Source organism: Lepisma saccharinum, chromosome 27, assembly GCF_977018435.1.
Source record: "Lepisma saccharinum chromosome 27, izLepSacc3.1, whole genome shotgun sequence".
Lineage (NCBI taxonomy): Eukaryota > Metazoa > Arthropoda > Insecta > Zygentoma > Lepismatidae > Lepisma > Lepisma saccharinum.
The window spans coordinates 5,584,100-5,611,541 of NC_139255.1; the positions used below are offsets into that span (position 1 = coordinate 5,584,100).

Genomic DNA, 27,442 nt, shown 5'->3' on the forward strand with positions numbered 1-27,442 from the left:
AAGCAGGGAGAGAAAAAAAAAAACAGACTGTAGCGTGCGACTGTCGCGGACCCGTTCACCGGGAAACACAAGCGCTGATGCCGGGCCGCTTGCCGCAGTCTCTCATAGCGAATGTCACGGAATGCTCTGTATGAACACACTATTCTATGATTTACAAACCCCAGTACCAAATACAGTCAGGCACGAAACTTGGAATTTAGCCACGTTGGTAATTGTTATGTAACTCTTTTCGTCACACTTGCTAATTTCTCGGAGGAGAGGGGTGGACACGGCCATTATTTTCTAGACGCTCATGAAGCGTTAAAGTAAACAACAAAAGCAATATCAATGGAAGAGGCTGTTGTAATGCAAGAAAAAAAATATATGATCATCTCCAAGTGTTTTATTTTGTTAACGATCATTGATAAAGGAGCTGGACAGAATTGCTCGTTTGGGCTTATTATAAATGTCTTCTATTTGAATTTTGAAATATAAAAAAAGTTTTTATATATATTTAAAATGTTTTCCATCTTGTATGAACCACCAAGTTTTGGAACCCAATCGCCGCCACTGACAACAATATTGGACATCCAAAATGTATAGGTTTGGTCAGTGGCGGCGATTAGGTGTTCGAGGGGCCCAGTTGCTGTCTTTGCCCCCAGTTTTGCACCTCGCCCCCCCTTTTTTTTTTGGAACCCAATCGCCGCCACTGGGTTAGGTTCATTATCATGTACTGTTTCTGACTGGAAGGCGAATATTAAAGTGTGCGTATATAATTACATGCGCTGCGACAGGTAGCAAGAAATAAAAGAATTAACTTTCATCGTAAGAGGCAATCCAGCATACATAATATGTGCGTAGCTGTTCTGCGTCAGCAAAACATTGATTTAAAATTTGCCATACGAGTGCGCTGTACCGTTCATCTGCTCCTGCTGCGTGGCTTGTTTTTTGCCCTTGCACAAGTAAGATATAATTTGTTGTTTCTTTGTTGCATTGTTTGCATACCAACCTCTCATTGGAGTTGCCTTTTATGGCATTCAACTCTTCCATCTTGCTATGCCACAGGCGGTACGTGCTTCAAGGGCTTTTATTTCGTAATTCAAGTTCTACCAGTGTAGTACTAGATGGTGTAAATATGTACTTTGAAATTAACCTGGATGGTTTCTACCTTAAGACACACTGGCGGTATTTTTTTATATTAAATTAACCATGAATAATAATATATGCAAGCAAGAACTACCATTATTCGGGCACTCTTCCGTTTGGTTAGAAATTTGGCTATTGAAGATGGCCTGAAGCAGGATTTTTTTTTATTTGTTGACAAATGAAGATAAATTATTACGTTTGTCGAGATTCAAGCATACTTTTATGTTTTTAGTTTTGAAGAGTGAATTATTTCATCCACTGATGAATTCAAGAGGTGGCCTGGGGGGAATTCACAGGAAATTAAGAAGCCCCTCCCCAAAAATTTCAGCTATTGTGAGAATGCTCTGTCAGTTACTAAGAAATTTGGCAACTATGTTTACTTTGGTTTCTTTAATTTATTTTAATTTAACGAAGAATGATTTTTTTTCGCAGTAATAAGCATTGATTCAGTCCTCTTTATAATTAAAGTCAAAATAATGAACTAGTTTTAATTATCGTCAGTTTTGATAACTGCTAAATTTAGAAATAAAGTGTCAACTGAAGGGAACGAGGAACTCTGACAGATTCGTTGATGATGTCGTTCACAGACACTGGCGTATATAAATGAAAATTTTCAAACAAAGCAGTGAAGAACTCTGAAACAGAGTATTAAATGCAAACTCGCCTCAAAATGACCCCCGATTGCAATTTTTGAGTGGAATATATATATATATATATATATATATATATATATATATATATATATATATATATATATATATATATATATATATATATATATACGAGGCTCACTATTTATATTTTGAGCCTAACAATGAAAAAACAGGGATTTGGCATTGAAAACTGCTTTATTGTTTTTCGAAGTATTCTCCTTTATGGTCAATACACTTTTGCATTCGTTCGAACCATTTGTCAAAGCAGTTTTTCCAGTCTTCTTGAGACACCTCCATAATATGGTTTTTGAACGCATCAACGGCGTCTTCCGCCGACGAAAATCGTTGTCCACGCAATTTATTCTTGACATTCGGGAACAAGAAGAAGTCATTGGGTGCCAAATCAGGACTGTACGCCGGATGACCCATCAATTCGATTGTTTTGACTGTTCATAAAGTCGGTTGTTAGACGAGATGTGTGACAGCTGACATTGTCTTGATGAAGAATGATCCGACGGCGTTTGTTTGTTTTCCGTATTTGACCGAAGACCTCTGCCAAACAAATTGTTGTGTACCATTCAGAGTTGAGCATTCTACGTTCCTCTAAAGGCACAGTTGCCACATGACCAGTTTTCCCGATAAAACAGACGACCATTTGTTTCGATGTGCTTCGAGCGCAAACAACTTTTGTTGGATTGGGTTCATCTTGAAACACCCATACAGTCGACTGCTGTTTACGTTCCGGTTCATATGCATATGTCCATGATTCGTCACCTGTTACAATCTTATATACGTCTTTTGAAGCACCACAATTGTATTTATTGAGCATTTGTTTGAGTTTTTGTTAGGGATGTGACGAAGCTGAAAATTTACCGATGGCGATGTACTCACCGATAATTTTTGGAACCGATACCGATGCCGATATTTAACCGATTCCGATACATAAGATTATTAAACAGAAATGGGATGTTATTTTCAGCATGACAAAAATAAATTTGCTATGTACATTTGTATTGCATATCATATGTATATACATATATATTCTCAAGAGATGCGAATGTACATTTGCATCTACAAAATGTTACGTGAACCTTTAAGAATAACATGGATTCTCAAGAGATTAAACATTAGTACACAAGCAGTTCTTTGAAATGCAAAATGAATTCCTGTTCTGCCAGATTCAACTTCAGAAATACGAGATTTGGAAGCACTTCAGGAAGTAACCTACTTCCTCTCTTATATCAAATCTGTTTAGCAACACTGAACACTCAATCACTGAATACTGATGCAGCAGGTATGCCCAAGTATTTTCTCAGGACTTGCTTCAGGTTTGAATATTCATTTTTGAATTTCCAATACAACAGCAGATCCTGGTTCAGCAATGTACTGTATTATTTCCGATTTATAGTTAGGTTGATCCTCTGAATGAGTTTGCAATAATTTTATTACAAAAATTCTACAATAATGTCGAATCATAATCAAATTTTCAATAAATATTACAAACTAGAATATAAAACTTATTAGAAGCTAAAAACTCTAGTATAATATGTACCGGTTTAAATATCGGATTTTTGCCGATACCGATGCCGATGTGTCAATTTCGGCCGATTTTCATACATCTGTAATCGGCTTCGGCACATCCCTAGTTTTTGTCAAGTTGTGTGGGATCCAACGAGAACATACCTTTCTCACAGCTAAATGATCATGTAATATTTTATATATGCTGGTGGAACTAATGCCTATGGTTGCCTCAATCTCACAGTATGTCGCATGACGATCTTGCAGTATTAGGTTTTGCACAGCATCAATGTTTTCTTGAACAACAACTGATTTTGGACGACCTTCGCGAATCTCGTCGGTGAGCGAATGGCGGCCACGATTAAATTCGTTATACCAGCGTTTCACAGTGGCAAAGGATGGGGCTTCATCGCCAAATGTGGAAGTAAGTTGATCGATGCACTCTTGTCGTGATAATCCACGTCGAAAATCATAAAAAAATCATCGCACGAAAATGTTCACGAGTTAATTCCATTTTATTGTTGTCGCGCAATCTCCAAGGCAACATAAACAACACAAATCAAGCTATTGACAAAACATTTGAAGTACGTTATGGTCAATAATGCCAGACGATTCCGTGCAAACGTCAAATCGCGCCTAACTTCAATCAGTGTTGCCAAGGCTCAAAATATAAATAGTGACCCTCGTATATATATATATATATATATATATATATATATATATATATAATATTATATTGTGTGTGCCGCGGCTATGCACTATCCACCTTTACAATTCCAGACCCTCCCGGAAAAAATCCTGCGTACGCCAGTGTTCACAGATATCCTGTAGAAAGCCTTAAGTTTAAATGTAAATTATCGCATGCTATAATATTATTTTTATTGATTATCATAATCTCATTCTTAAAATGATGGTTCATTATACCTAATTACATTTAATTTAATTACATATCAGAAGTAACGGGAAATTTAACGATATTCGTATTATAGTTTGATTCCTATTATATCCCCCCGTGAAGTTTGATGTCCCCCCCCCCCCCCCGCCGGAGGAAAGTGACTGGATTGAACACTGATTTCATCTTTTTGGACGCTTCCGGTATTCTTGACATTTACAAGTAATAAAAATTAACATAAAGAATTATGGGAAAACAGATGACAGCAAACACAACACACAATGAAACTTTCGTGCATGCAAATTTGACATAGTAAACAATGGGTGTTCAAAATACAATCACAGATTACTGAAGAAGCAGAATGTGGTTCATAAGGTACAATTGTTGCAGCAAGTTAGCAAACAAAATTACCACACAGCGTGTGTGAGAAGGATACACCAGCCAACATTCGCATTGTGAAGCCTGCGGTAGTCTTGAAGAATAACCCATGCTTGCCAATTTCTAATTACATGTGAAGCTTTTAATTATGAAGCAGCATTTTGCATTGTTAAGCCCCTATCACACGGAACTGGATTTCTAGTTGGAATGCTCTAGTTGACGCTGGACTGGCTACTCATTTGCTAGTTTTCGCCTCACACGGTACTTGTTACACCGTACTTGTCGATAGTCTTTCGTTCCCATAATGGCGGCCGCGCGAGATGTAAACAACGTATCACTTCACACTTTTAAAATACGATAACTATTCAACCGAGAGGAATATCGCATCGCATTAAATGGTTTTAGGTAGAGAAGAACGGCGCTGATTAAATACATACTTTACAACGATTACTATACACGTATGGAAGAATATTTTAGCTTTTTCAATTGTAAACATGCCTTTCGTGCTGTATGCACTCGGAAGCCACAGACAAAAAAAGGCTACTTTACATACTCACAGATTATCTTCACATGGCCAAACTTTGCTCTGATTGGCTGTTCCACAGAATCTAGTCGAAGAAGTTAGTAGCAATTAGAACATGTCCTATTCCTCAAAACCAGTCAAGCAGTCAGCCAGGCGGCCATAATTTCTACGTAGAAAGTCAGTTCATCGCCAACTAGTGCATTTCAACTAGAAATCCAGTTCCGTGTGATAGGGGCTTTATGCGAGTTGTGTCCATGCGCAGCAATATTAATGCGTGTGTACAGTAAAGTGCTTAAAAATTACCAGGCAAATTCAGTGCAGGGTGGACTGCATGGATATTTGGGTACCTGTCGTAAAGGTCACCCCGTATAGTATTTCACACCGCTTTTCTGCCACGTTGGCTAATCGCAACGATATGATGAAATTGAAGGGACATTCGCAAAGAACACCAATGCTCGGTCGGGTTTCGAACCCGGCACCACGGAGGGCGACCAGTATTTGGTTGAGATACTAGAATTGCATTTATTTTTCTTTGTTACTCAGGATTTTTTTAGAGAGAGACTTACACCATGTATTTTCCTTGTTTTTCCAGGCCCGACCTCATCGATTGGAGGTCGATCAGAAGCCGAGCAGTCAGAGAGCGACTTGATACCGCCTTCTACGTCGCAGAGAGAGAGTACGGAGTCACAAGACTTCTTGATTCAGAAGGTGAGTGCTGTATTGTTCATTTGTGAAATTTCATGTGCAAAGAACCAGCATTAGAATAGACTACATTGTCTTCGTGTGCTTTCAGAAAACTGTGTTCAGTTACCGCAATATTTCGCTGTTGGGAAGGGGATGGGTTCAGGAATTAGGTTCCTTAATTACAACTAACCAACTCTCTAGCATTTTTAAACCCGAAGGTTTATATCTGCAGCCCCACAAGCCTTTCATCTGTCCCTATCCTGGGCAAGATCAATCCAGTGTTTTCTATGCTTACCAATTTCCTTTAGGTCCATCTCAACGTTATCCCTCCATCTTCGTCTTGGCCTTCCTAGAAGTCTCTTACCATCAGGTTTTCCAACAAGAATCCTGTAAACTCTTCTTTTCTCTCCCAGTTGTGCCACATGGCCTGCCCATATGAGTCTTATTGATTTAATTATTCTAATAATATCTGCACATGAATACAAATTTTGCAGTTCTAAATTATGTAACCTTCTCGACTCACCTGTCTCCTCATCTCTTTTAGGTCGAAATATTTTTGTAAGGATTTTATTTTCAAGGTTTCCTTTTTAATGTAATTGACCAAGTTTCATATCCGTAATTGCAAAATCACAAATTTTAACTTTGTTTATTCGATATTATACAAGAAAAAAAGGTTTATGAAGAGAAAAGATTAGTACACGCCTAAACCAAAGTAAGGAAAGCCAAGGTTTTGTACGTGTGCAGGCCAACCGGAGCTAGCGCCAACTATAATCATAACTGGCTTTGCGGAAGACATAAGAAGCATAAACGTACTCTTTTCTTGCAAGATATCTCAGATGCAACTGTTTAGTATGATTTGACTTGTTGCAGTTGTATAAGTGTATTCACATGTCACGGAAATGCGAGCATTAAATTTTGAAAACGCCCGTATTTCAAAAGAAATTATGAAAATTCAGCTATATCAGATCCCAAGAACTTTCACAGGTTGCATCTAGTAGAAAGATTCTGAACCCAATCCTAAGATGCTTTTTGACTCTGGAGTCTGATAGTTGTTCTATTTAGAACTAATTGTCTGAAAATGATAGTGACACGTAGTTACGAGAGAAATTGTGTTGATCTCCAAATCATTCGTACAGGCGACGACGAATATGATAATATGCAAATTATTCAGATTGAAATATAAATTGTGATAGGCATAGGAGAACTTCTCATCAGCGCCAGTATCTTTTAGCCCCCCTGTCTATCATTATCTTAGCATCTGGGGTTGCATAAGTACAGGCATTGAAAGTTCCAAACGGGATCATATGATTGTGTTGCACAACTGCTACAAGACAAATTGTCCATCATTCTTTCTTTCACGCTGTGTCCTTTTTTGAGAGAAATTTAATATTTATTCTTGCGCAGTGTGTCTCAATTTATTCGTGGGGTTTGCATTGGCTAATTTGTCGGTGGTGGTGGTGACACAGGAGTACGTGCCCCACAAAAAAATACGAGTAACTATTATGAAATGTAATGCTATAATTATATCCCAACGAACACGAAAAGTTCATGCAAAATAAAACAGAATCCTCCAATAATATTCTTTTGCAGACTGCTGAAAGAATACTAAGTAAAAGTTTAACATAGACAGGTTAATGGGTACTAGATACTTGACATTAAAATGTGCCGCGAGACATCTTGATTACAGGTCGATAACAATGCTACTGTAATACTGAAATAATTCACTTTGCCCCTGTAAGAATAATTGTCTGGATACTCCAATGGGGTTTTGTTATCGTCGAATTGCATTAAGCAGAATGAATGAACGTGACAGTGTACAATTTTGCTTCCAATATTTATGCATAACACTACGTTAAAGTTTGTAAACGGTTGTAGTAGAAGTGCGTAGTTAGTTGTGATGGAAACTACAATTCGATTCTTTCCGTTTCTCTTTTGTCTTCCTTTCACTGTTTCTAGTTTATATTGTTTTTGAAAGACTATGCTCTCCTCAAAGTGTCTGGGAGACAAATCTAACAGTAAACATATCTTAAATTAAGAAATAACACAGGAAAGCCAGAGTGATTGGAGACTTGAGAACGACCGGCTTTCCCGGCTTCGATCAATAGGGCGGTCTCTTGTAATCTGATTGGTCGCCTGACTCCGCAGTACAGTACAGCTTTGCGCGCGCAGCATTCGTTGTCTGAGGTGACAGATTTGAATTCCGTCCTCCACGTTCAAAGATCAACACACTTTGTCATAATGTTGGCCTGGATATAAATCAAAACTGTACACGACTTAGAAGGCAGCTGCTTCTCTAAAACGTAACCTTACATTTAAAAAGTTACATTTCTGAGTTTTAGCAAGACATCTAAGTTCTATAAACTACTAACACACATCCCTTGTAACACGAACACCCTCACTATACAAAGTTACGCAAAATTTCGCACGTTCGACAACACAATCATTGATGCATCACGTGATAAAAAATATAATAAGAGAACCTCCTAACTAACATGTTTTATTTTTACAATTACGCCTGATAATGCCTACGTGGTTAGGTTGGGAGGGCTCATTTGAGCTCTCAGCAACCAATGCTCGTGACGTGTCGACGCATTGTGTGCGTGTCCCCAAAATTTGGTGGACTGGGCTGGATTCATCTCAACATAAACGAACTCGTGAGGGAGATCAGTCGATCGAAAGTTCCTATCCATAACCTCGTTAGTTGCTGAAAAATAACAATTTAAAGTCATCATTAAGTGAGATTTCGTTTGATCTTTCGACAGTCAGCATTACGAATACTCGTCACAGTGATAATTGAATTCTCAGTGTGTATAAGGAGCATCTTCCATACTTGGCTCTTCGATACAGTATTGTGTTGGCTCAAATTTTCGCGCCGTCTTAGCTCGACGGTTAATTTCATTGTTTTCTCTTACGAGAAAGCATTGCATTTATATTGAAGTAGGGCCTCCCCCGTGGCGCAGTGGTAGCGTCGTCGCCTTGTAATCAAGGGGTCCCGGGTTCGATACCCGGTGGAGGCACAAGTGATTCGGATCCCACTTTAAACTGTAGGTCCAGTCCCGATTAGCCTTACTGTGCATAAAGTGGACTTAAAACACCAACTCAACATTTATATTGAAGTGAACTGTTGACGGCCAATTTAAGGAACAGTCTTTGTGTTCTTCCCTAAAGTTCCTTACAAGGTGCACATGCCCGACTGACAAGCACTTCGAGGAAAATCCTCGGCAAGAATCGAGTGCAGAATTTTAACTACACCACAACCAACTCGCCATAGTTGCCATCTTACTTCGAACCTAGATCTATTGTACTTTCCATACTTCGTAAACTACCATGAAACATTCCAAAAAGTTTATCAGCGCATTTAGTCCACAGGCGCCATTAGCAGGTGGACAGGGGGACGCATCCCTCTATAATCTGGAAGAAAATGTTTTATGTATGTTGATATGTTATACAGCATAACGACGCTTATGATTGCACGTAATCTAATAATCTTTTTTGCTCAGAACACCATTGCTAGTGCTAGTTTTCATGTACAAAAAAAACTCTCCTTGGTTTTTGCCAAAACCGCAAGTCCATATAGCGTACTGAAATTATGCAGAAGCAAGTCATACTTCATAGGTTGATATGTGCACAGGGAGGGACACTATTAATGCATATAATTTGCACCTAAACATAGCACAGGTTATAAAACATTCTCTACATATTCATAAACTAGTTTTGAATGAAACATGTGATTGTATTATTGTGGAATATGCCCCACCTGTCCGTAGCTTCCGACACCGTAAGGAGCACTGAGTGAGATTGTCGAAAGCGAGATGTACCAATGTTATAATAATAAAACACATGTTTTGTTGCTAATTCTATTGTTGTATCCTTGGGAGAGGCTTCTACTTCATTCACCAAATTAGTGGTTATCCAGCACAACTATTTTCCTTTATTTTTATTATTATAATCCTTTTTACACACTTCATCAGGTAATATACACAATTATTCGATTTCATTGAATTTTAACACGCCTCATTCAAGAAAAGTCCTTGAAAGAAGGAAAACCTTTTAGTCATAAAGTTTACGTTATGTGACCTTTCACATTTAAGAAAATCAATTTTTGGAATTTTGAAGACTCGTGGAACAATAATTGGTAAAATATGAAAACCTGATCTGGTTCCTGCATTTCACTCAATTTTTGTAGATAACACACTTTTTTCTTCGGTGCTTGTTTGGAATACTAAAAACGATTCAAATTTCTGTCACCTTGGTAAATTGGTGTGCATGGATAGATTTAGTCAACTCGCACCGGGTGACTTGCTACCAGAGCCTGCATATTGATTTGTCATTAGTGCAGTTGCAAGAAGATAATGATTACAGGGAAATACAGCGTTTGCACGCTGAATGTTGAAATTCCCTGCAGAGTATGTCCTGTAGAACGTGTAGTGAATTAATTCAAAAAACCTCATGCATAGTTGCAGATTGGAAGCCATTAATTTCGAATTACGTACCTACTGAGGGATTAAGAAGTTCATGCCACAGTGAACTGTAATGAGAAGTCTTTATCTTCGTGCCGGAATGGCCCTCGGTGGAAAGATTTGTGAAGCAAAACCAGTTGGTTCACAAACGTAAGAAGGAAAATTGTGCGAAGAGAGTTAGTGCGATTCAAGCAATGTTCATTTGTCAATTTTTGTTTTTGTGTCTCCAGCCTTGTCAGACACCGATGCAAGGCTGACCTTCGCTATTTATAATTTGAATACTTCAGTCTATGCACAACGTGAGTGGCATGCTTTCATACATACCTTGCATTGCAGTTTTTAGTGTCCCTGCGTGATGACGTCAATTGATTTCGTTCCTATGTTTTTACGACTGAATTGTTCCCGAGAAGCGTATTTCTGTTCCTATTGATGATCCGAAGATCCGGATGGTACTGATAACCGGATGATCCGGATGGTACCGATAACCGGATGATCCGGATGGTACCGATAACCGGATGATACCGATAACCGGATGATCCGGATGATACCGATAACCGGATGATCCGGATGGTACCGATAACCGGATGGTACCGATAACTCGATGATCTGGATGGTACCGATAACTCGATGATCTGGATGGTACCGATAACTGGATGATCCGGATGGTACCGATAACCGGATGGTACCGATAACTCGATGATCCGGATGGTACCGATAACAGGATGATCTGGATGGTACCGATAACCGGATGGTACCGATAACTGGATGATCTGGATGGTACTGATAACCGGATGATCCGGATGGTACTGATAACCGGATGATCCGGATGGTACCGATAACCGGATGGTACCGATAACTGGATGATCTGGATGGTACCGATAACTGGATGATCTGGATGGTACCGATAACCGGATGATCTGGATGGTACCGATAACTGGATGATCTGGATGGTACCGATAACTGGATGATCTGGATGGTACCGATAACTGGATGATCCGGATGGTACCGATAACTGGATGATCCGGATGGTACCGATAACTGGATGATCCGGATGGTACCGATAACCGGATGACCCGGATGTTACTGATAACCTGGTGATCCGAATATCCGGATTGTACAGATTTGATAAAGGATTTGTAGAAAATCCGTACAGTGAAGTATGAACATGACGAATAGAAGAATATGTGGATATTCCGTAAAATGGACAACCGATAAAACTGGATAAAACACACATCGGATATCGGTGTAAAATATTCGGATAATCCGTATATCCGGATAACAGAATATCCCATATCCGGATAGAAAATTAGCCGATATGCAGATAAAATTTTATCCGGATTTGCATCCTTACAATTAATACCAACCTCTTGGTGCTTGAACCACGCCAAGTGTATATATATTTTTTTAATTTTGCTTACGGTTGGGTTAAAGGTACCTGTTTTGAAATGCGTTGGGCGATCTCCGATATACCTTAGATTTCCGCCACATAGCTCTGAATTTAGGGCAGTTAGCGTGGTCACAAATTTGTTACCCCCTGCCGGCACAATATTTCAATGTTTTCAAAGCCCAGGCCGTGTTTCGAACCCGGGAACTTCCGTGACGAGACCGTGAGTCGATTACTCAACGCCCTCTGCCACCGAGGCGACTCTTCCCTCAATCTTTGCAGGATGAAGCAGTGAGACGTTTTAAACACTTTGCCGCCTACGTAGCGAGACTGTTAGCGTAAGTAACACGGTGCAAAGTTATGGGCCCTGGATTCGAATTCTTGAGGAATGGATGGTTGGTTCCTCGTGTTTTCATCATAGTCGCTATCAACGTAGTGAACCAGCGGGCAATGTAAAATGTTAATGTTATCAAGCTACCATAGTGTGCCCAGGGTGTGGGGTCTGTGGAGTCACTTTCCTTTCCCCTTCAACAAAGAATAAATCAACAGAAATTCGAAATTTAAAGTAAATTCAAATTTTCTGGTAGAGGGAAGCATCACCGTACGCTCTGCTAAGACAAAAATATTTAATTGTAATTCAAAAACTGTGGAGAAAATTAGCAAAATACGTTTCGTGTTTTGGTGCGCTTTTAAAATTTGGGAAGACATAAAGTGGTCACAGTACTCTGGTTTTTGCTCATTTTTGTCATCTTTTTCTTAAATAAAGTTAAATTTAGTTACTACTGTCATCTCCACCCGCGTGCGCAAAGGAGGGACTGATGGAGCTACAGCCCCCTCCGAAATCTTGAAAAAATAAACATGTTCAAATAAGAACAGTGAAGAGTCCTGGAAAAGCCACTCAAAATAACCCCCATTTGCCATTTTTGAGAGTGGAAAGTTCTAAAAATATGATATATATTATTGTGTATGCAGTCCCCTAGAACGCAGCAGTGCACTATCCACATTTACAATGCCTACCCATCCTGAACTAAAATCCTGCGTAGACCAGTGGTCATCTCATTTCGAGCTTTTTCTATCGGAGTATTTTTCTTTGCTTTTTTACACTGTTTCCTCCTCTATACTTTCGTTCCTCATACTCTTTTTCTTTCAGTCTTCGTTCTGCTTTCTTTCATCAGCCAATCAAGTAACTAGTGATCCTCCCTAAGCCCAGTCAGATGAAGTTAGCAAAATTCAACGACTTTGCTCCAACCAGTATCATGATCAAGGATATGAACTATATTTAACTTTCGTACTCTTCAAAGCATTTTAGACGTTACTTTTCCTTCGTAAACATTGGCATTGCATATTCATTCGCTTGACTTCTATTATATATTAAGAATCGTGTTGCATTTTTTCGACAACCTATGCCTAACTAGCGCCATCGCTTGGAAAATGTTGTAGCTAAAGTGAATGTTTGGAAAATATAACCTTCACTCCTCTTATCAAACGTGATCAATTACAAGTGTAAACAGTAACATACATATAATCTTTGTTTTGACACAGGCTTCGTTATTTTAGTAATTTTAGAAATGGAGAGTGTGCATGACACATTGGTAATTTATTAATCTTATACTTGTGTGAAACTATTTCTTCTTGCCATATTGTCACATGTTTGCTTTTGCCCTTAATATTTATTACGCAAATTCATATGGTCTGCTGCAGCCGAACACACAACTCGCCACTAGCTGCAATTACCGTATGACTGCACTCGCTAAATTTAACTTCCTGTTTCGTGCACGATTAGTTACGAGAATGATGAATGAATAGCATGCCTAGCCTTTTGAGTACTTTATTTTATTTTACGTGACCTTAAGTATGGAAAAAATGTGATCGATATTGCATACCTGAAAAATAACTGCATGCTAAATATGACCTATATATTGCGCGGAATGGCATTATAAGATTTTAAACTTTAAACGCATCTTGTGCGACACATTGCTGAACCATTATTCGACTCACCTTGATCATGAAATATGGGTAATAATTGGCGCAGCACCATATCGCGCAGTCCCGGGCGAGGCCTGAATTCGTTCTTTAAATTTGAAATCTCATTGTGATTCAATACAAAATCTAATAGCAGTTCATTTTGAATTTCAGAACTTAGATAATAATTATGAATCTCATTTTGCTGTGCAATACTTGGTCATATTTAAAAAAGTAATTTCACCAAATCGATGATTTTTTTTCTTTTTTAGCTTCCTGAATATCCTAAAATCGGAGGGCTACCAACAACGTTTTGGTTTTATTGCCCACAAAAATTAGCCCTTTCCATCTATCTTTCTCACTTCAATTCATAATTATAATTGTTAATAAGGCCCCTTCAAGTTCGAGGTCCCAGGCGGTTGCTCACTTCGCCAACCATGTGCTATGCCTCTGGATAATACTTGTACTGAATTATATCTAGACTAGACATATGAATACTTCTAATTTTTATCATTTTGTTTTAGCTGACCACTGTGACGGAGTGGTTAGCACAGCACACTATGATGCCAGGGGTCTCCGATCCAAATCCAGGCCTGGCCATAGGTGTTTTTTGTGATTGTCCCTGCATTAATTTCATCATATCACTCATTCTCACCTTCGCGGTTAGCCAAGAGTGGCAGAAAAGCGAAGTAAAATATACGTAATGAATCACATTTATTTCTCTTCCCAAATTTCCATATCTTACAACTTGTGTGAACATTACAAGGTATTTTTGCTTTGTATTGGCACAGCTAATGATCATGGCCGTATTTAGAGGTTTTTTTTTTTAGGGTTCAAACCCCCCCGAAACTTCTGACATGTTGGATTAATGGAAGTTCAGAAACCAAAATCTGTAACTAATTTTCAATTTTTTTTTTCGAAGCATGACAAAAATACAAGGAGACAATGTTGAAACGATCGAGCTAGAATTTTCATACAATTGGAATTCTGAAACTTGAATGAAACGGAATTTATTCTCGGAATCGCAGCCCACCTGCGACCTCTCCATTTTCACTTATGCTGTCCTCATTCCAGTGTTGTTCCTGCGTCACTCAATCGTCACAATGAATATAGACTGAAAATTCCCTTATGATTGTCCCAAAATTCCCTATCCGAAAAAGTCGAAAATCCTCCTTGATAGGAGTTCAAACCTAGAATCTCCAGTTTCGTAGCGCTTTATGTTAGCGATTGAGGTTACAATCCATGCACCAGGCAAAGTTTAAAAAAATGTAACTGGTCCCACACTTTTCAAAATTCCAAAAATTGAGTTTTAAGGTCAAACAACAAAAACTTTATGACTAAAATTTCCATCTAACTTTTACAGCTTTCTCTTGAAAGTATCTACAATTTAATTACAAAGTATAATAATTGTGCATTTCAGTACACACTACGTAAAGAAAACAAAAGAGAGACCTTGTGCTGGACATTCACTCATCTGCTGGATTGAGTAAACCCCCTCAAGAATATAACAATGTTAATAATAATAATAATAATTTGCATTATTATGGGATAAAATAGTTTTATTATTATGACATTTTAATTATTATTGTATATTTATTGTTATTATTTCTATTATTCAAATTTCTGGCGATGCCCATGGGAACAATTATGAATGAAACCCCCCCCCCCCCCCCGAAAATGTTTCCTGCCTACGTCCATGCTAATGATGTATGTAATTGATTTTGATTTGGTGAACATTACAAGGCATTTTTAGACATTATGCTTTTTGCTTTGTATTGGCACAGCTAATGATACATGTAATTGATTTTGATTTGGTTTGGTTTATTTTACTTACCTCTTCTGGCTTTTTTTTTTTGGGCTAATTATGAATATGAGGATGAGTGATGATGTAATGAAATTAGTGAACAGACAGACAAGGAACACCCATGGCCAGGCATTCGAACCAAGGATCTCTGGTGTCATAGCATCCTGTGATAACTCTGCCACAGATACCAACCTACAGATGGGCCATAAAGTCTGGAACCAATGGGAGAAAGGGATCACATTCCTTTAATGCAAAGCCGGCTCCACTTGTATAACCCCCAGGCTCAACACACTTCCTCAAACGTTTCAACTTCTTAACTTGAATTCTTCTCAAAATGTGAGAATCCAGAGCAGTGGTTGCGATGATTGTCCTCTCCTGGATATTATCCAGCTTTTCCAATTGAATTATAGCTTATTGACCTTTGCGGATGCCTCCTATTGAACTTGGCCATCGGTTCCCTCTCACCCTCATAGGAAAATTATCTTCATTTGATCAACTTTCATCACCTATAATCAGAAAACAATATGATTCTGGTGGGTAGATTCGCTGTTGTCTCCCACAAGTCCACTAAACCAGCAAGATTGTCAAAAACTAACTGCAGCCACACAAAAAAAAAAAAAAAAAAAAAAAAAAAAAAAAAAAAAAAAAAATTGTAGCTACATTGCTGAATAATATAACTAGTATCACAGATGGTTGTTTAATTCTAATGATCATTCTTTTTTCTTTCAGATGTTGATACCCCTGAACCCGATGAGAAGTCTTTGATTACGTACATCTCATCTTTATATGATGTGTTCCCACAACCACCACCTCTTCACCCACTTTATGACACAGTAAGTACACGTTGTTGTATTTGTTAATTTTAATATTTTGTAAAAAAAAAAAAAAATATGCAGCCTTATATGTGGCCAGCTCCTTAATTAGCACATTTGAAATTTAAACATTCGGAGTGTTTATTTCCGCTAGCCTTATACAAATATCATTATTTGTGTACAATCATGCTTCCTGTATCGAAAATGAGATATATATAATAAAAAAAAAAAAAGACAAGCAGGAAAATTGATGTTGGCCAATTTCTTAAATTTGATTTCTGCGTATTATAGAAATATGATTTAAAAGAAATAGGAACACAATGCGTAACCTTATAGTTTAATATATTCTCAACAACAGTATGTGCACAAGACGTAGATATGGGTGAAATGTTCCAAGTTTCGTCAAGGCAGATTAACTTTGATATATTTTTCATTGTTAACTGCAAAGGAATTAATATTTTCTTCACTCTTGAAGAAATTTCTGTGTGTAATATTCATAGAATATTCTACTGAGTACAAATGCACTTCTACTTTCTCATTCTCATCCAGAAATGAAATCTCATTGAAAAAAAATCCTCGTATAAGACATTTTTGTCTCTAAAAATTCAGCATATTTTTTATCTGATATTGACAGATCTGTCGATTTATTTATACTGAATCCTGTTGTAAGCAGTGAAAATCACGCCTTAAAAGTCAAGGGTCTGTGTGTAGTTTTTCCTTCACTACTGCCATATTTCACAAGTAATCCTTGCTGATTCTGGGAATAGTGTCTCAGATGGACACGAAATCAACTCGAATCAAAAGATAACGGGAAACTAAGGAGGACTACAAAAACATATTACTGCATATTTTAATATACTTGGATACTTTTTTCTTACATATTTCAAAGAATTATTCTACATACATATTTCAAATGTTTTGGCTATTGAATTGTAAAATGAAATACACAAGTAATTTTCACTAAAAGCTTCAGTTAGAATTAATATCATCTATGTGCAAAATAATGGTATGAATGGAAGTTACTACAATGCTTTCCAATTTCTTCCAATGAAGGACTCGCAGCGAAGATTGGAAGAGTACAGAGAAGTGGCCAGTTCCCTACATCTGTGGATGAGAGAGAAGAACTCAGTTATGATGGACCGCAGCTTCCCATCAACTCTCATTGAAATGAAGAAGCTCGCTGCCGAATTGACTCGTTTCAGGAACGAGGAAGTTCCACCTCGGCATCACGATAAACAGAGATTGGATCATATGTTCATTGAACTTCAGGTAAGCACTTGAATTCCTCCTCTGTGGCTTAAAAAAATATTAATTGAACATGAAATGCAGTAGTGAGTTATAGCTTTATGGGGAAGGACCTTATATGGAATACTAATACCAATATAAAATATGCTGACAGCTGATATTCTGCCTATTCGTTGTAAAGTTGTAAATCTTCGTTGAGCAACATGAATGGTTCATTAACATGATTTATTAATGTTTATAACCAGGTGAGTGTGTGTGTTTTGCCTTCGAAAAAAACAACTGCACATATTTAGACATTTATTTTACAACACCATGACATAAATTAAATGTTTATATACAATGAAATGGAAAAGAAATGCACTAGAATACATGTTGTAACAGATATGTATCAGATCGATAAAAATATCAGTAATTTTTCTAATAAACAGATACAACAATATCCTTATACTAGTAGTACCAATTGAGTACCCATTCATCCATCTCATCCCTATAGCGTTATATAGAGAGCACCTTGGAAACTAATCAATGCAACAAATGATTATGTGTAGTTAATATTCAAGATTTTTATGAACAGACATTTTCCCCGAAACTATGCTCCATCATTTAACAATCAGAATTATGTAAGGTAGTCGCTATTTATAACCCCCGTAAATTTGACTGTTAACACAAGCTGTATAAAGGTTTTTAAAGCAATTAAATATACCTTTATACCTATGTATTGGAGTACCCACTGACATATTTTAATACAATGTGCTAAGCAAATAAATAATTTATATCTGTTCTTGTCTTTGATACTGGCAATTGGATAGTTTCATTGGAGCGGTTTAAAATTAGGAGAGTAAATTTAATTTTCATCTGTTTTAAATTGTCACAAAGCATTAAGACAATGCCATCACTGAATGTTATAAAGATGATCATTTAGGAATTATCCCTAACACTAGTCTTCTTGTAGTGTTCACGAAGATTTTAGATTTGTAATTAAAAATACCTTTGAAACATTAGTGGTGGATGAATTTTATTTTGGAGGACCAAATCCTTCTTTCTTTTCTTCTTTTCATAAAAAGAGGGAATTTGATAATTTTACTATTTGCATTGACCCTCTGATAATATAGGATAGTTACATAACAGTACAGAGGTTGATTCATTTATATTGAGCCGAATTCGAATGTGCCACCTACCTAGGAAATGGCGTGTTTCCACCACTGGCTGTGTTTGGTCTGCAGGCCACCACTACTGACTATTGCCCGGCATCGGAGTTTCCATTGCAGGAGACTGCGTTGCAGCTGGACCATGGGTATTGCATCCCACTCCTCGTTATAGGCTTCGCATAGGCCATAGATGGCGCAGACTCGACGATGGGACAGGCACTGCTTGAGGAGTCCGAAAGCACAATAGTCCATTGGGCTGGCATCTGGACTCTTGACAGGGATGTCAGAGAAGGGAATTGCAGAAATTCCAGTTTCCTGTTCCATACGGTGATAGAATTCCAGCAATATTTTCGCCATGTGGCTGGATGCCTTGTCTTGGTGCAGTTCAACCTGGTTCACGTCTTGTCCATAGAATGCTGGGATTTCATGCTGGTACATTTCAGTCAGGACATGAGTCTGCTAGTAAGCAGCATTGATTTGACCTTGAGGCGTAAATCCCTGTGAATGGTGCGGTTGAATGTTGCCTGCAATGTGCGGCATTTCCTGGCCATCTCACGCTGTGTGGGGGGAGTTTCGGTGTTCGCCATACGCCGAACAACACGCAATATCGGCGGGTACCTCTTCACGGGGGGCCGGTTTCTAGCTGCTTGCGTTGGTGTGGTGGGCTCAGGACTCTGTGCGCATATTTCCATATAATACGAATCACAGTGGCACGAACTACACGAAAATTACGCACTTTACACAATTCTACGATGTGCGAAGCCGTGAACTTACTGTCGGAAAGGGCAACAATGTACCCCTCCCAGAATCTGTTCAGTTTCGGCAGCATCAGACTACGCTCGACCACACTGCTCTACTGCGTGACTAACGAGATGCTGTTGCTTGCCTCAGGGCAATCTCATGGCGATGCGTTGCGTATGCGCAGTACAGTCGCACATTGAATTCGGCTCAATATAAATGAATCAACCTCTCTGTATATATGTATTATAATTTTGGAATTCAATTAACATGACTCTCTACTTCCAGAAATATTTTGAAGCTGTTGGAGAAATTGATCTGGAATCAGAACTTCATGTAGACAACATTGAGAAAAGCTGGAACAGACTTATGATGGCACACCAAGAAAAAGATCATGCAATTCAGGAAGAAATCAAAAGGTAGGTTGCTGCAACTTCAGTCACTGTATTTGACATAAGATGTTGTAGATTATAATAGAGCTAATTAATGTTTTGCATTTAATATTTCCTTTGTGAAAAATTGTAGGAGTTTTTCCTAGTTAATGTAACACCTGTTTAATATCATCATACCATGCTTTTCTACCGAGTACTATACAGGTTTAATGGGTTTAAATTCAGGATTGAAAATCATCTGGATCCTGGGAACAGTATTTTGAAGCAATAACTTTATGCATGAACTTTCTTTGTAATATAGGAAGGTAAATTTTGATGTATTACAAAGAGTACTCTTAGTTTCAGTGCTTCAGTAGTTAATTTATTCATTTATAATTTCTTCACTAACAGTAGAACAGGTAGAAAATTTAATTGTTACATAAAAATTTACGCAAAACATGCTGGCTTGACCAAGACACAAACCCAAGCCTCGTGCATATCGTGCCAGTGTTCTACTTATATTTGCAATGAACCTCATAACAAACCCACTGACGTAATTGTCTTTTTCTTCCAGACTGGAACGCCTTCAGAGGCTAGCTGAGAAGGTCCACAGAGAGATGAAGCAGGTGGAGACCAGGCTAGAAGAGTTGGAGAGGAGAGTGGAGGAGGAAGCGAGACGTCTGGACCGTCTGCATCCTTTGGATGCAAAGCACAATGTGGACCTCCTGGAGCAGGACATCCGCTTGACCGAAGAAACTATTCAGTCTCTGTTTTCAGATGTTCAGGCTCTGAGAGATGGCCGGTATCCTCAAGCATCAGAATTACATAAAAGGTAAGTTTAATGAACTGCACTGAATTGCATTTGTTGCAGGATTGAACGTTGACATTGCAGGAATATGGGAAAGTATGCACTGTTAATTTTAAAAAAATTGTTGGAATGTTTTCATTGCGTTTTCTTCTTTGATTTTGATGCAAATGTTCATCATACAAAATTAATAGAATTTACAATTCAGTTGTGAAAGTGCTACGCAGAGTTGTCACGAAATAAAAGGAGAAAACAATCATAGTTAATAAAATTTATAACGTTTTGTATAATTCCCTCTTCCTGTGACAAGTATAATGTATGCATGATGGTTCAAGTCCTTGTGAGTGTCCAGTCATCAGTTTCATTTCATCGTCACTCATCCTTGTCATTGCAATTAGCCAGGACTGACAGAAAAGTGATGTGGAATGACAATAATACAAAATCTTCTTAACTACATATTGCTTTGTCATTATTTTTATGCATGTTAAAAGAATGGTAGAATCTTATTGTAGGGGCTGTGAAATTATCATGATAGCATCTCTAGCAATAACAAAATCCAGGTTTTTTGTACAGTAATTTCAGGTTCATGACTAAAGTTATAAAATATTCCATGTACTTCTGTAACAATACGTGTTTACAATTCACTATGAATTTTTCTTGGAGGGGAGGGGGAATGCATGTTATTTCCCCACCCCCCATTTTTGAGGTTTTCACATCGTAACGTGCTTTGCAAAATGACCTCTCGTGTTTTCATTGCAATAAAGAATATGGGTAAGGTTTTTATAGAAGTTTGAAAATACTTAACAGACCCTTCAAGTTTGTATTAATATGCACAACATTTAGCACATATACATGAACTTCATTGTGCACGATTTTTCAAGATTATACAATATAATTACCAGGCATCAAATACAGATATCAACAACGGAAACCTTCACTTTTCTAGGGTGCAGAAACTCCATCAGCGATGGGTGAATCTTCGTTCCTTACTCCACAACAAGTTGATCTCAGTTCTTGCCAGTATTTCATTCCCAATTGTGGAGGAGAGGACAGTCACCAGACAGACCAGAACGGTGCTAGAAACCAGACTTGTTGAGACAAACCAGTACTTCCGCCAGGTGCAGGAATGCACCGAATGGGTCAGAAATAAGTTGGTATGTTAATTTTCATACATCTTTTTCGATTTTAGATTAATGTCATTCATTTATGCTGTTGTTAATTTTTTAAGCTCTGGAAATACGTAGTTATGTATTAGTCCTTTGTCTGATAACAGCTACAATTCTTAATTTTTTGTTCCTTCATGATATTGGTGTATTTTTTGTAAATGCATCTAAATATTGAAATTTAAACTGCCGAACAACATCATATTTTATTTCAGTAGCATATTTTTTGTGCAAATGCTTATAAATATTGACATTTGAACTGCTCAAAGTAGTGCATAATACCATATTTTATTTCAGAAACAACTACAAGAAGCAGAATATGGTAGTGATCTTCCCAGTGTACTATCAGAATTGGATATCCACCAGAGAGAGCATAAAGTTATAGAACAGTTCCAGTCAAGAGTAGAAAACTGCGTCGCTGCAAAGGTATTTGGATCTTGTCCTCAGTGGAATTTTCTTAAGTAGGAAATAAGAATAATATGGAATAATATGTAGAACATAACATTCCTATGATGTCATGCCATAATTATATTGAACTAGCTGATTGCCTGGGTATTTATTTATCCCAATCTTCTATTAGACAGGATAACAATGAATTCTAAGTATGGTGTAAAATTAACTTGGAGTTGAATAGCATTGGGAGTGTCACTATTCATCTTGGCGACCCCGAAAACTATGGATTCCACACTAATATTGGTAGTTTTTGATTATTTTTACATGTCGCTCCATTCCCACCCCCACTCCTAGGGGTGCTAGATGTGTCTTTGAGTTGAACGGTATTGGGAGTGTCACTATTCATCTTAGCAACCCCAAAAACTATGGATTTCATACTAATATTGGTCGTTTTCGATTATTTTTACATGGCACCCCCTTCCCACCCCCATCCCTGTGGTGCTAGGGGTGTCTTACCCCCACAGTATTTCTTTCCATATGTGATATGTATACCAAGTTTGGTTGAAATCGCTCCAGGCGTTCGAGAGTTATGGCGGAATAAACGCACACACATACATCCATTTTTATATATTAGAAGATTAGTAACCTTTCCCCAATTTGTTTTTCAAATTCAGCCACGTTTTGCATAGTTTCTTGAACCCTACGTTGAAGCAGGAGCAGTGTGTTAAATCTTATTTCATTTATGTTCCTATTGTCATGCTTTTTTCACCTCTCTTACTGTTCCCTTTCCAAGAAAGAACATATTAATAAATGCCAGGGTGGCTACTCACTGGGGAATTCATTGAATTCTGGGAGTTATGCGTGAATTATTGCCTCAGGGAATAATTCTACGTGAATTTTCGTCTGTAGACGTGAAAAATTACAACTTTTAGTAATCCAAATGAATTCATACATTTACAAATACCCGAGGCAAGTTGTTCACAGTTTAGCTTTTCTTTTTATCGAGAAAGTAAAATAATAAAAAGCTCCGTGGAAAACAGAATTTTCACAATACGTTTACTTTGTTAGTGTTCTTTGCAGAACAATCTATCTGACAGCTAGATTATTGCAACATAAGGTATGAAGTTGATTAAGTAAATTTGAGTTTGAAATGCTTGTGCAATTTTCAATTTTTCGTAGATTAGTATATTCCGTAACATTTACGATTTGTGTTTGTAGATGTAGCCTGAGTATGTGAAATGGCAAATGTAAACTCTGCACCTTAAATTAAATGTGTTAAATATATGTACCGTTTAATTGAATTGAATTAGAATTTTTGGATTCATTGGAATCAGACAGACCCTCTATATTATTAATGTATTATTGTATGCGTGTTGGGGTGGGGGGTGGGGGCAGGGTGGGGGAGAGGTGGTAATACGTAAGGTTGAAATAAAGAAAACATATGCTTACAGCCTTGAATTTTTGGAAACTTCACCTTGAAAACTGGGAATTGTACTTGAATGTTATCATTGTGCTACAGTAGCCACCCTGAATTCTCATTTGGCTGAAATGTATGTTAGTGTAAGGTATTTTTGGATATATTAACACTTAGTGCTAATCACGTATATATAAGGAGTTCCTGAACTTCTCTAGTGTGCGGATCACGTATATATGCGGAATTGAATTAAAAATTTATTTCAACGGTAATTTGTCGTACATTTACAGATTTAGCAATCCTGAGTAATGTTTGGACATCGTACTTCCTCATACTGCCACTAGATGGTGGTCAAATGCTCATGTTTCTTTTCGCGTCGATGTCTGATAGCAATATGCTTGCTTCCCTTTTCTATAGTGTGATTAGGGAGGCGAGGGGGCAGTTGGCCCCCAATTTGTGCCACTTTTGTCCCCGCACTATGCCAAATCTTATCTACAAAGGGAAAAATACTGTCTTTGCCCACCTAGTTTTGCCACCTTGACCCCCCCCCCCCTTTCCTTGCAGTTTTGGACCCAATTGCCGCCACTGCATGTCATATATCTTGTCAACTTTTTATTTTTAGTAAATTTCTTATCATTTATGATGAAATGGCCAAGGTAGCCATGTGGTTATCATATATCAAAATAAAGAGGAAGAATCGAACAGTGTATATGATACATATATTTTACATTTTTAATTTTTGAGATATGATTTTTTAAAAAGTAGTGAACATGGTCAGCATTCTTGGGGCAGAAAGTGACTTAGAGGTCAGCACTCTAAGTGTTAAATATGACCTCCCCCCCTCCCTAAATATCCCTACTGCCGTTTGCCACTACTTTTTTCTGCTATCACTACCCCACCCCACACACCTAGTGATAAAGAAATCTGACATTTGTATGTTACAGTAGAAACTTAAATATGTTTGTTGCACTGTTTTGTCCTTAACAGTTCTTTATCTCTGTTAATGACTTTTCTCCTCTCAAAATTTCACCCTGTAAAATGATTATATTTTTGGTTACAAAACTTTTTAAAAGTTCGTTTTGAGTCCACTTTGATGTTACGATAGGCTAGGCTCTTAAGTAGGATCTTATCCACTGCACTCAATCCTGCAAGAAATCAAACTGAAGATTCCTTGATTATAAGTCACCAGCATTAGCCACTTCTCTCCCAGGAAAGACTGTGTTTCAGGTTGGAATAACTTATTAGTAAACAGACCTATTAAGTAATAAGGTGATACAATTTTTGTGTCTGAAACAACAGACTGTTATGGTTCTACTCTAAATTGCAGTTAATGAAGATACTAAAAGAAGCTTTGTTGCGTACAGGATTATAATTTATATCATCATTTGTTGGTAGTGTAGTATACCATTATTGACAGATTTTACTTTCTCCAGAATATCATATTTTGCAAACTGAAAACTGTATTTTAGTAAAAAAAACAAAAACACTGTATGGTGTTTTACTGTGTTTACATTTGCCTTTCCAAGAGATTCAAGTTTCATAATTACAGCATGTATTCAAGTTTCATAATTACAGTGTGGATTCAAGTTTCATAATTACAGTGTGGATTCAAGTTTCATAATTACAGTGTGGATTCAAGTTTCATAATTACAGTGTGGATTCAAGTTTCATAATTACAGTGTGGATTCAAGTTTCATAATTACAGTGTGCATTCAAGTTTCATAATTACAGTGTAAGGTAATTCATGTCAGAGAATGAAAGTTGACATACAAATTAATGCACTGGAATCTGGAAAATACTTTTCTGTGCAACATCACAGTTACAGTGGCCACAAATTAATAGAACCACACAAAAGTAGTTTTGTTGAAAAGTAAGTACATGGTTCCTGTGTATTAATAAGATGATAAAGTACTGATTATTCAGTAAATATGTAATTATTATTAGGGAACAGATTTTGACGTGCAGCACCTTTCCACTAATATAACTGTTTTCATACCAATCTTTAAGATATGTATTTTAGGACATGAATAAAGTAAAATGAACACATGTTGTTGCACCAATTTCCACCTTTTTGTGAGAAGGGTACATTTATCCAGTCTTTGATGCTTCAGTTCCTTTTTTCTTCCTTTTCTTTCAAGTTTTGTTAAAAAAAATTGACAGAAAAATAAATTATTTTCAATTTTCTTGAGGAGCTACATAAAATCCTTAGTCTAATTTTGTAGAGCAGAACGAGAGCTATAAAATGGTAGAATATAATTTATATATGGCTAATTACTAATTGTTATTTTATACAGTGTCGAATAAAGAATGTTAATGTTACTGTTTAGACCTGAATTAAGAAATTTTACCAGCACTTTTTTTTTCTAACATTTTCAGAACCTTTTGTTCATTTCATTTCCTGACCATAATTTTGCACCTTAAAATATGTTCTATTTATTATTATTATTATTATTATTATTATTATTATTATTATTATTATTATTATTAACCTCTGTTTTGTTTTCAGAGTAACTTCCATGGAGAGGAATTGCAATTGTATTCTCAGCACCTGAACCAACTTCAGAAATCATTTTCTGAGCTGCTGATCTTCTCGAACAAACGACTATCGGATTTGGAAACCTTGCAAGACTTTCTTCAGTCAGCAACGAATGAGCTCATCTGGCTGAATGAGAAGGAGGAGATTGAAACTTCCCGTGACTGGAGTGCCAAAAATCTAGATGTCACTGCCGTTGAGCAATATTACGAGGTAATGTATTCTTTTGTGAAACTTTTTGTCTCAGCACTTGTAGGCACTACTAGAATGGAACAGAACTGTAAGCCTAAAAGACTTTTACACTGTCCCTGCAAGTGAACAGAATGCATGACTAGATCACTGACATTTTCTTTGATCTGCATCAAGTGCCTTGCATAAACTTAGTTAGTTTTCCTATTTATAATTCTTATTGATTTAGATTCTTCGGTATCTGTATGTCAGGTTAGACTTCTACCAGATTTATTCAGCAAATATGTTTAGTAGTGGTTAGGATTTCTTGAGTCTTATATTAAAATGGTACACAATCACTAGTAGCGTATGGATCCTGGTTTAAGGCTGCACTGCAACATTAGCCTGCACAGTCAACGTTGTTTTCTAAAATTTCTCATTTCGAAAACCAAATTCTGAAATTCATGGTGGTTGCGGTAAACGCGGTTTAAAATTACTTACGTGAAATTTAAAAGATTTCGTAATTCCGCGTTGCACTATTTAATGGTTCAATCCTATTAATTTCGAAGATCCACTGTCTTCATTCACAAAAGGGTACGGCGTTTGAAGCGGAGATGGTACCGCGTCAGTACATTGTTTCAACATTGTTTCAAACAATGTACTGACGCGGTACCATCTCCGCTTCAAACGCCGTACCCTTTTGTGAATGAAGACAGTGGATCTTCGAAATTAATAGGATTGAACCATTAAATAGTGCAACGCGGAATTACGAAATCTTTTAAATTTCACGTAAGCAAATTCTGAAAGTTTATACCTGTTCAGAATTTCTTGTAGAGCATTCAGTTGAGTCATGTGGTTTTCTTTCACTGATCTTTAGCTGTGTGTGATAGGAAATAAGTTTGAGCCACATTACAAATAGTTGATTTGCAATTCTACACAGGTAAAACAGTGAAAGTAAAAAAATAGGTGAAACCAGGGATAGCGCTGTAGCTCAGTTGATAGAGCAATGGCCAGGTTCGAGTCCTAGTAAAACCAGTAATTTTTGCTTAAATTTCTGTATAACAGCAATAATAAATCACATGAAGCTTCATTGAACGTTCCAGAAGGAAGTCTCAACAAATATAATTTTTCTGAATTTTAAACATAATTGTAATTTTTGAAGGAATCTAAATTTTCGAAAAGGACTTGTACAGACCAACTGTTCAGTGTGGCTTTCATTTCCTGTTGGTGTGTAGAGTTTCAGTCCATTTAAAACCTGGTCTGGTTCAT

The 27,442-nt window shown here is 37.3% G+C and overlaps 1 protein-coding gene across 40 annotated transcripts in view; it reads left to right on the forward strand.

Moving 5' to 3' along the window:
* Positions 1–27,442, forward strand: part of shot (dystonin-like protein short stop) — an 888,743-nt gene that overhangs the window by 676,595 nt on the left and 184,706 nt on the right. For all 40 annotated transcript variants that reach the window (XM_083113147.1, XM_083113158.1, XM_083113144.1 and 37 more), the window contains 8 exons: positions 5,682–5,797; positions 16,113–16,216; positions 17,249–17,464; positions 19,615–19,745; positions 20,272–20,529; positions 21,449–21,656; positions 21,963–22,091; positions 25,979–26,218. In XM_083113147.1, coding sequence (XP_082969273.1) covers positions 5,682–5,797; positions 16,113–16,216; positions 17,249–17,464; positions 19,615–19,745; positions 20,272–20,529; positions 21,449–21,656; positions 21,963–22,091; positions 25,979–26,218 — 1,402 coding nt within the window. The remainder of the gene's footprint in view (positions 1–5,681; positions 5,798–16,112; positions 16,217–17,248; positions 17,465–19,614; positions 19,746–20,271; positions 20,530–21,448; positions 21,657–21,962; positions 22,092–25,978; positions 26,219–27,442) is intronic.